Raw genomic sequence first — 11,221 nt, forward strand, 5'->3', positions numbered from 1 at the left:
GAGTTTCTCTTAAGGAATTGATGTAAAAATTTAACAAATGTTATATTAAAATCTGATTATGCATATATAAACTATATACTTTAATAACTTTCTCATAAAGCAATGCTGACCTACAGAAAGAGACTTTCCATTTTAATTCTCTTTGTCAACAGAAGTAAAATCAAAAGAATATGTAAGTTTTTCAATAAAATGTGGAGCTTAAAAATGACAGAAAAAAATGACTAATGTACCTGATTTTCTATGGATGAAAAATAGAGATTTAAAAAAGCCTGCAGGACTTTAAAAATTAATTTTTCAAAATTCTAAATAGTAAAGAATATGCAGGGAAAATACTAGTTGGTACAAAGAGCCAAAATCAGTCTATGAATATTTTGGAGTTGAATGTGGAATATTTAGAGGCCTAAATGACCTACTTTCTCTCCACCACAATCTGTAAAAAAGCATGATAAAATAGTACTTACTAAGTACCATACAAGTATTTTTAAGGCTACAATACATAAATGTTCAATAGAACAAAAACAAGAGATGAAAGAATTACATACATAATCACAATGAATCGAAATTAAATTCAATTCAGGTCCTGACTATCTTACCTAACCCAGCAACCCACTTCAAAAGTTCCACACCATAACAATACTGTTCTTGTACAAGGCTTCAAACCTAAAGAATTGCTTAGTTACATAATAAGGCTTTCAAACTAAGCTGAGAATATGCCTAAATTGTGTAAGGGGTAAAGAAAAGCATTATCGTATAAATATCATAGATACAGTAGAATGATATGAGGTGGTTGGGGGGCTATTTTGTTTTGATTTGCTTTGGTAAACTGTTCACAAGTTTTCTAGAGCATCAGTAGGGAAACATAAAATGGGAGACAAAGTTCAAAATGTTTTTCTTTAGAGAGAAAAAGGCACATACCTCATCTAGCTACCATTAAACATATGTCTACTATTACCCTGCTCATATTTGGGGAAATTCAAAAGAAAATATCAATACATTTTATTTGAAGTCTATTATTAGTTTTAGGGCTGTTATTGAAGGATACTAATGATGTAGGCTAAGATGATTTTACAGATGTGAAAACTAGATAATGAGATGTTTGCATGGCTTCTTAAAGAACACAGAACTCGTTAAGGACAAAGTAAACTTAGAACTCAAACTCTAAACCAACTTCTTCACAACTTAAATATCAAATCACCTCTAACTTGATATATAAAAATTAAAAAATGAATTCATTAAGAGACAAGGGTAAGATACCACAATTTGGTAACTCTTGAAAGGCAAAGAAACATAAATGCATAAATACTGATTTGTTCAGGCAGAGCGACTTAAAACATACAAATGGCCTAGAATGACTTTTTTCCCAAAAAGTAAAAGCCTTTTAGACAAAGCCTATCAAACAGATCCCATTACCATTGAGATGGATGATAATTTATATAAACCATCAACTCTTCATACATGAAGTAAATCCTTAGTAGTAAATCCACATAAATACACAAGTTGAAATCTAAGCCAGAAATTGAAATTTATTTTAGCTACAACACTAAATTTATGTGTAAATTATACCTGAGGTCAGCACTTATATTCATTTTGCAAAAGAAAACAATAATTATGCAAATAAAATTAATGAAAATACAGCAAGCCTGGGACAGCTGTCCACACAAATCAGTGTGATATGACTGAAATTTCTTAAACATAACTTAAAATGTTATTTAAATAAGATTGAGATACAAATCCCTTCTTCTGGCCTGCCTCAGATGAGGGAGCAGGTGAACATCAAGTAACCTAAAATCAGCCAGGACAAAAATGGAGAAGCAAGAGTACCCACCACTGAAATTATTCATTCAATAAATATTTGCTGAGCATCAGATGCTATAGTGTGAAGAATCATTTAAAAAAAAAATTATAAAGACAATTGAGGAAAAAACTGTCCTGTGAAGTTTAACTGTGAGGGAGCTTTTATGAAATATATTACCCCAAGAATGCTGGATCCTGCTTGAGATGATCTTTTAAAAAAATAAAATAATAATCTTTAAAATATGTAAAAGAAATCAGCTTTGATTATTGTTCTATTTTCCTAACTTAAAAAAGGAAGATTTTCCTGGATTTAAAAAAATTTAATACCTGTCTTCCTCAAAAGGTTGCATCCTAGACAGCACAAGTGGTAAATTAAACCAAGTCCACATTATTTTACTGTTTACAGCTCAAAGTGCCATACAGTTAGTGAGGCAGGTCTTCCTGCTATTTAGGCAAACATCTGTAATGGTCCAGGTTTAAAAAAAAAAAAAAAGTCCCTCAAAGTTATTGAATATAAGTCCTAGCATAAATATCTGTGCGCTGCGACAGACGCTTGACACATTTTTACACAAGAAGAAATACACAGAAATGGAAAAGGTGTCATCATTTCTTAATTCTTAGAGGATTACCGATGGTTGCTGCTGAGGTGTTTGGTGAAAAATCAGTTATTTCTGAATACAGATACTAATTATTCCCTTTATGTTTCCATATTTCCTAGAGTAAAGGAATACTACATTTATAATTAGAAACTCCTTAAGGAAAGGCAGACTTGGAATAAAACACTGACACGAAGACTAGGTATCCTCCACAAGTCCCACTCTTTATAACAACTGCAGAAACTGCACTAGCTCTGCAATGTAAAAGTGGAGAGAAAACACACACACACACACACACACACACGGTAGGCTTGTAGTAGACACTCAATACTGGCGGAATGAAATAACTGAATATATGCGTAAACAAGCCAAAACAAAAACAAAATGCATTCCGATTCTGAAGCAACACGGTAACGCCTTTACCAAAAGCTGGCTGACAGCTTAATGAGCACTAAATGAAAGAGCTTTTCCTTCTTGTCCTCCTCTTACTCTGACACTGGAAGACACATGCAAAACAAATCCTCCCCCAGCCCCGCCCCAAGCCTTATCCTCGCTCGTCTCTGAAACTGTCGGAAAGTGCGGGGCCTCGCGGTGCCCAGACCCGGGCCCCTCTCAGGGCGCTCGCGCCCGCGGGCACGCCCGGTGCTGCAGAGCCTGGGCCACGGCCCCCCAGTCCGCGGGGCCCCCAGTGGCTCACGCCCTCAACCCTCAGCCCTCGGCGCCGGCGGCCCCCTCCCCTCGCTGCGAGCCGCGCCGTACCTGCACACCGTGATGAGGTTCCTCCTCTCCACCGCAGCATTGCGGGCGCTCAGGCTCTTCTTGCCGCCGCCGCCCCCGCCGCGGCTCCCGCTCAGGCCCCCCAGGCTCCGGGAGGCCATGGCGGGCTGACCTCCGCGCCCCTTTTGTCTGCTGCGACCCCTCCCGCCCCCCACACCTGCTCCCCAATGCTCTCGCTCGTTTTGCGACCGTGGGGGCACTGGAGGGTCGTGGGGCAAGGAGCGGGGACCGACGGAGGGTGTGGAAGACCGCGGGGGAACTCGTACCGGGGCACTGACGGCTCGCGCTCCGCACCCAAGCTCCGCACACACACACACAGACACACTCACACACACTCACGCGCACACACGCACGCACCTCCCCCGCCCTCGCGCGCGCCGCCGACCGCAGGGCGGCGCGTGCGGGGCGGTGTCGGGCGCTCCCTGCTTCCCGAGGGACCTCGGCTGCCAGCACGCGCGCGTGCCCGCCGGCCCGCACGCCCTACCACCTGCCTTCGGCCGCCACTCGCGCCCCAGGCGCGACTGCTGCGGTGAGGCCACGGGCCTCGCGTGCGCAGCCCCGCCCTCCCTGCACCTATCAGGCCAACGCAGTCCACCTGGAGCCAATCGTGGCAAGCGAGGGGCGGGGCCGGCCGCGTGGCTCTTTAAAGTAACGTGCTCGAGCACCGCCCCGGCGCGTGGGCAGCTGTCAAGACGCCGGGCTCGCGCTCGCAGCCCGCGTGCCTCAAGCAGCCGGCGCGCAGCGGAGCAGCGCTGCAGTTTGCACGGGGATTGTGGGATGCGTGGCGCCGGAGAGCCCCGGGAGGAATGCTGATCGTTGCCGGGAGCCCCACTTTAACCGCTGGGATCTCTAGCTTTAGCGGCTGATCTTTGTTACGCCGGAAGCCTATTCTCAGGTCCACAGACCCAAAGAAGCAGCAGCCTGGCGCTCGCAACAGACCCAGGACTTGGCTCCCAGGAAAGGAGCAGGGTTCCTTTTGTCCTAACGCCCTCTGGCCTGGAAAACAGCCACAAATAGCCGGGGGAGGGAAACTGCCTGTAGAATATCCCCCTTGGGCGTCTGATGGTGGGATTTCTTGACCGTCCACGCCACGTCGCTCCTACCTTAGCCCCAGCACGTCCTGCAGACAGGACTGACCGCCCACGTGAGAACGAGCGCGGTGCTGTTGTGCACCCTTCTCCCGGCCTAGGCAGAGACCCCGGAACTGGGTGAGGAACAGTGAGTCTAGGGGCAGTTTGGGCCTTGGCTTCTCTGGGCTGCTCCCGGAGAAGAGTGCCGCCCTGGTCGCGCGTGTTTGGAATCTAGCGCCCACTTTGCAACGCTTCTTCACCCTCCGGCCTTACCAGCAGGAAGGTCCTAGCCTCTGCCGCCTTCTCCCGCCCTCACCTAAGTGGCCGTCTATCTCCCTGTGCTCGGATTTCAGAGTGAAACCCCTAACTACTGTCCCTGTGGAGCCTAGCATGGTACCCCGCATACAACAGGTTCTCAGTAAATGTTCGTTAACTGTAACGTGAAGTTACATTTAGCATTATTTTACTGTAATTTTACAATTTTGGTAGTTCCAAAATCCTTATTCCACCTCTGGTTTTGAAGCTTCTGTCAAAGAAGATCGTTATAGAACATACAGTTTAGTATAGATATCCTTGTATTTAGTGTATATTATACAAAGGAGGGACTGTTGCTCTATGTTGAACGCTTAAAAAACAGTTTTGTATAATAAAGCTGTAGATGACTAATATTTGAGTTTGTAAAAAATTTTAAATCTCTTAAAATCATTATGGCAAAAACAGCCCCTTTCAGCTACTAAGTCTAATCATGGTAGAATAAAGATCTGTGTGGGGAAAAAAATAATTGTCTCAACTAACTTACTGCAATAAACATTAACACATTAAAATTAGAGAAAATAACTTAGACTTTAAACTTTCTCTTTCACAATAATAAAAGCAGGAGGGTTTTCTATGTCGACGCACTTGTTTCCAAACATCTCTTGTCTTCTCCATGGTAACATGGACCCTTTAAGGAGAGTTGCTGTTCAAGAAGCTCCAATTAACTTGTTTCCTCTTGCTACACCAACAGTTTGAATTCAGAAGTAGCCATCAGGAAACAGATGCACTAGCTACAGAGGCAGTCTCTGTAAAGTATTTGCACTGGCAATGACAAATACGACTCAAATTGAAATTTTTGTGGTTTAAACGCAGATGAAAACTGCATAAGGAAAAGAGTGGAAAGCCATCAATTACCAAGAAAATTCCTAGACACCTATGTGGGTTTGTCCCGTGGGAGAGAGAAGACACACATCCTTCATACTTACCAAGAAGACAAAACCGAGGGTGCCTGGGTGGCTTAGTAGGTTAAGCATCTACGTTTGGTTCAGGTCGTGATCCCAGGGTCTTGGGATTCAGTCCTGCGTTGAGCTTGCTTCCCCCTCTGCATCCTTCTCTGTCTCTCATGAATAAATAAATAAAATCTTTAAAAAAAGAGACAAAACCAAGTGGTCATGTCAAATACAGAAGAGTAAGGTGTCATTATTCTCAAAATTGGCTTTCTAGTCTCACGTACATTTTTTTTAAGATTTTGGGTTTTTTTTATTTTTTTAAAGATTTTTATTTATTTATTTGACAGAGACACAGGGAGAGCAGGAACACAAGGAGGGGCAGAGGGAGAAGGAGAAGCAGGCTTCCCACGATCAGGGAGCCTGATGGGGGCTTGATCCCAGGATCCTGGGATCATGACCTGAGCTGAAGGCAGACGCTTAAAGACTAAGCCACCCACGCGCCCCAAGATTTTGTTTATTTAGTTGAGAGAGAGAATGTGAGAGAGGGAGAGCACAATCAGGGGGAGGGGCAGAGGGAGAGGGAGAAGCAGACTGCCCGCCCAGCAGGGAGCCGGACTGGGCCTTGATCCCAGAACCCTAGGATCATGACCTGAGCCAAAAGCTGACGCTTAACCGACTGAGCCACCCAGGCACACTCAGGTATATTTTCATGTTGTTTGTGCTGTAAATTTATATTTATGACTGAAGACTTAGTAAAACTTCATCTTAGATGATTAGGTAATAGAGTTTTCAAATGCTACTTTTCAGGGGATTCAGTTGACATAGGTATTTGCTGAAAAAGATTTCTCATTAAGAAAGGCCATTTTTTTGTATGTACAGTGAGTCATTAAGCTGCCACATGGGGGCCTTATTTGATAACGGTTTTCCTTAATTGTCCTGAGCAATATGTCCAGGGTCTCCTTCTTTCTCTAGAAGACAAATCTGGAAATTATATTCACTACAAAGCATAATACTATTATAAAGCCACATGAGTTTTCACGCTACTTTTTCCACTTTTTCTGGCACCAGTGGCAGTTCTTTATTTCATTTATCTGAGCATTTGAACAAAGGTTATTTAGAGATGTAAAAAGACTCCCAAGAAAAATAATAAAAATAGTAGATGCCTAATTTAAATTATAAGAATGCTGTAGAACTGAATGCGCAGGCCATATTTATTCACCATTTTCCCAACCTCCTCTTTCTCCCCATCAAGAAAGACAGTATTACAACGGTAACATATCCTCACATCTAAATAGCCTCAGTTCTAAAATGCTATAAGCAAGAGAGATTACCAAACCATTGTTTATTTTAATCGCAAAGAAGTAGCCTTTCTAAGCATGCCCAGACAGAAAAGATGGATAAATTTGAAGGCACAATATTTTTTAAAAGTCCACAAAGTGAGAGAAGGGCATGTGAAGACAAAAGCAGAGGTTAGAGAGGAGAGAAGACACTCACTGATGGATTTGAAGATGGAGGGAGGGGGCCAGGAGCCAAGGAGTACAGGGGGACCATGGAAGTCGGAAAAACAGCCCTCACAAACAAATACCCTGGGTAAAAGTGGAGACCGATGGGCCCAATCAGGCATGGAAGCAAGAACCCAGAGAAAACTTGACGTGGTAGCCCGGGAACATGGACTCCACGCTGCCAGGGCACTCCTGTGGAGGCCTCAGCCGTGCAGCGAGGATCAGCCACGTTTCATTCTCATAAAGCCTTGATATGGATGGAGGCACAGTTCAAGGCCGGAGCGTGTTGAGGGGATGAGGGGCCATCCCAAAGTGGAAGACAGTGAGTGAAAAACTTAAAGTCCTTTGGCAGAACTGGCCAATGGCAGACCAGGTCTTTCTTCTCCTCAGGCAACATCAGAGGAAGGGCCCGACAGTAAGGTGTGGCTGCCACAATTGTCTCAGGGTTTCCACATCCTGCTGAGGACTTCCTGCAAGAAAGCAGAGACTACCTTCCGCATGGCTTATGAGTCTCGGTCTCATCCTTGTGTGGTCTCTGAACTGTTTTCATTTGCCTCACGAGCCAGTCCTCAAAAATATTTATTGGATGAATACAATAAAAGAGCCAACGAACAAGTGAATAAATAGACAAGTTAAAAAGAACCAAATGTTGTCACAAAATATCACCATTTTTCTCAGCGTGGAGGTGCAGAGCTGGCAATGAGATGGAGATTGGAAAGGATCCCTTTTTTCTTTTAATCTCCCTACGAAGGACCTGAATAAACACATCCTCGCTACAGTCAGACATACTGGCAGGTATGCTGGGGCTCAGAATAGAAAGGTGCGGCAGAGGGCGGCTGCGGCCGCTGTAATTGGCATGCAGGCAAGCGCTCCCAGTGCCTCTCCCAGCACATTAGAAATCTGAGGGGGTGGGTGCTAGTAACCCATAATCAGTGTTGCATTTGCCAACAGCCAAAAGAAAAATGAACCTTTAAATGAGCGAGATTTGGCATCAATCAGTGATGTGACTTTAGTCAGGCAAAACCGACAGATTACTGAGTCAGACATCCAACTGTGAGAATTGTTCTCTACTGGGGTGAAGAATGCAAAAATGTGAATAAATGGTATTACTTACCCACCCAGGACCATAACTCACTGTGAAAAAAAATAGTCTATATTTGTTTTTAAATCTTCTTGAGTTCCTTTTTTAAGTTACGTTTTAGCAGAGCTTAATTTATTTTGTAACTCCAAGCCCCTTCACAGAAGTGTGTATTATATGCTGATGCTCGTTTCTTTCTTTTTTTTTTTTAAGATTTATTTATTCATTTGAGAGAGAGACACAGTGAGAGCAAGAACACAAGCAGGGGGAGTGGTAGAGGGAGAAGCAGGCTTCCTGCTGAGCAGGGAGCCCAATGCGGGGGCTCGATCCGAGGACCCTGGGATCATGACTTGAGCCGAAGGCAGACGCTTAACAGCTGAGCCACCCAGGCGCCCCCTGATGCTCATTTCTAAGAGACAACTGAACATAATTAAATCAGCAGCTACCTAGCCAGAGAGCTGAAGAAGGAGCTTGAAGTAACAGTAGCAGACCTGAGAATTCTGGCAGGATGGTGGTGATGGGTCAGCAAAGGTTTTGGATTTTTTTGAAGTCCCACACATAAACAGAGCTACTAAGGACCAAGAAACCCAGCTGTGGACAACATTTACCACAAAACTCACTGATGAGATATTCCCATGAACCCCAAATGCAAAGAGGTTGGGATAAACCACCAACAGCAGCAAGCCCTGGGTGCTCTCAGCAGCTGTGAGAAAGCCGAGGGACGCTACAGGGCATCTACAGACCTAGAACAGGAAAATCCCAAATAGCCAAAAGGTGGGAACGTTTGCAGGCCTATGGAGAACTGTGCAGGTACTAGGAGAAGTTTTGTCCAAATCCAGTCAGGGAGTGGGAGGGGCCTGCAGTCAGCTCTGAACTATGAACTTTCCAAACTGACCCACCAGGGTTCCCCTCCAGGACAAGACCCCAGGTCAGGAAATCACAGGGAACAGAATCAAAACTGAGCAGGACTGGTGCTTTGGCCTGACAGCTGGCCCACAAAAACGGGTGAAAATCCAGCTGCAGACACTTGTGCTGATGATGACCCTGCCTCCGACCAACTTCAGGCAACCAGGCTGGTTCTCTGTTGCTCTGGGTCTTTACTTTGTTGAGCTATCTGGACACAGTTCTGCACTCAACACTTGTCACTCTTTTAGACTGTTTTGTATTAACCATCTGGGTACATCATAATTTCAATCAATTAGTCCTAGTTCTGCCCTCTGGAGTTATAAAGAAGTCTCCTCCCTCATCCATATAATGGGTTTCAAATATTTGACACCAGCTACCACATACCCTCTTAAAGCATCTCTCTTTCAGGCCAAACATCTCTAGTTTCTTCAAAAGCTCCTTCTGGAATATGGCTTCCAGAATCCTCAATCTTGGCCCCCTGCCTCTGGACTTATTACAGTTCAATTCACAGTATAGTAAGAAAAAAAAAAGCCAATCCTGGAACCAAAAAGCTTATATTTAAATTCTGGAAGCTCCACGTCCTAGCTAGTCTATTATCCTCTCTGGACCTCAGTTTTCTCACCTGTCATATGGGGATAATGGTACATAATAGATTTATATTGAGGATCAGTGAGATAATAAATGTAGCTACTTTGAGAGCTTTAGAGCATGGACAAAGTATACATTGAAGTTTGGGCACAATTTCTCAAAGATGTAGTATCACTGGTACCCCAACGTGCATTTCTAGAAAGAGATCATTCCAGAAGTGATCTGTTGTAAAGAGGATGTGGTGGGGCTATCTTCTCCCTTATTCTAGTCTCTAGGTTTTTCTTAATACAGTTGGAACTGGGCAGGCATATCACATTGTTGGTCCTCATTAGCTGGCAGTAAGCTGAGAAAGAGCCACTCCATTGACTCTAGTTTTCTTGATTGTCAAAGACAAGATTGTCTTTGGTATTACACAGCACTTTAATGAAGAGCGCTGCTTTCAGCCCCACACAGAGGACTTTTTACGCTAAATTAGCCCAGGCTGTCATTCTTTCCCCAACTCAATCTTAAGGGATATTTTTTCTAAGGGAGGGAATGTACAGAAATTTCTGCACCTTTCTCATTTAAAAACGTTTTAAAAAAATTCACAAAGCAAGTTTCTCCATAAACAAAGCAAAAGAAAAATGACAGACCAAGAAAACATACTTGAAAAACTAATATCATGGACAAAAGCCAATTTCCTTTATATACACAGTACTCCTGCAGATCAGTAAGCACTGTTTCAGTGGAACAATGAAGGTGGAAGCCAAATGAAAGGGGAGAGAACGAGGGGAGTGGCATAGAGGAATATTAAATAGAGGGATGTTGGTATTTCATCCCAATTGTCATGTTGTTCTTTTCACCAAAGTGATTCAGCACATTTTAAAGTTGACAGAATGAATCCACTAAGAAGGAAAGGAAGGAATCCACTAGGAAGGAAACAAGAGAGAGAAAAAGTGATCAGAAGAGAGAATGCAGAAAAGCCATGGGTTCCAAGGCACAGAAGGATGGACTGAGCTTTGGTTAAAGGCACCAATTTGCAGTTGTAACCAGAGAAAAGAATGGGAGTGTTGGTGCAGATGTAAGTAGTTTTGAGCTTTTATTATTAGAAAGTCCAGGAAGTTCCCACCTGACAGCTTCTGTATTATCTACGAAATGAAAGACATCACCAATTGAGAAACTGAAATAGTCCTTCTACGAGTGAGTAGTAGAATAAGTTGGCTAATGAAATCTAGGACTCCTGGTCAGTGTTTGAGGACCCATTTGAGGGTGTGATGGTGAAATCACATTGAGACACATCCACCCTGTCAAGTGATTTTCTTTGGTATTGTTATTGTCCTAGACATCTCATTTGGCTGCCATAATGAAATACCATAGTCTTGGTGGCTTTAAACAATAGGGATTTATTTTCTCAAAGTCCTATGCTGGAAGTCCAAAATCAAGGTGCCAGCCAATTTGGTTCCCAGTGAGAACTCTCTGGCTTGTCGGTGGCTGTCATCTTCCTGTGTGTTCTCATGACCTCTTCTTTGTGTGCAGAGGATGAGGTTGGGGAGTGGAAGAGAGAGAACAAGCTCTCTGGTGTCTTTTCTTGGAAGGGAACTAATCCCATCATCAGTACCTGCCCTAATGAGCTCATCTAACCCTAATTACCTCCCGAAGGCTCGTCCCCAAATATTATCTCATTGAGGGTTAGGGCTTCAATGTATGGATTGGGGGTGGTTGGGGG

The 11,221-nt window shown here is 43.8% G+C and overlaps 1 protein-coding gene across 4 annotated transcripts in view; it reads right to left on the reverse strand.

Annotated features, from left to right (window-relative positions):
- Positions 1-3,692, reverse strand: part of RUNDC3B (RUN domain containing 3B) — a 130,513-nt gene extending 126,821 nt beyond the window's left edge. Inside the window, exon 1 of one of the 4 annotated variants that reach the window (XM_045864774.3) lies at positions 3,150-3,692. In XM_045864774.3, coding sequence (XP_045720730.1) covers positions 3,150-3,268 — 119 coding nt within the window. In that variant the 5' untranslated portion in view covers positions 3,269-3,692. The remainder of the gene's footprint in view (positions 1-3,149) is intronic. The other 3 variants (XM_045864775.3, XM_045864772.3, XM_045864773.3) reach the window with 3 other exon arrangements.
- Between the last annotated feature and the right edge of the window lie 7,529 nt (positions 3,693-11,221).

Source organism: Mirounga angustirostris, unplaced genomic scaffold (genome assembly GCF_029215605.1).
Source record: "Mirounga angustirostris isolate CCGP_5_RB_7025 unplaced genomic scaffold, mMirAng1.0.hap1 SCAF_12, whole genome shotgun sequence".
Classification (NCBI taxonomy): Eukaryota; Metazoa; Chordata; class Mammalia; order Carnivora; family Phocidae; genus Mirounga; species Mirounga angustirostris.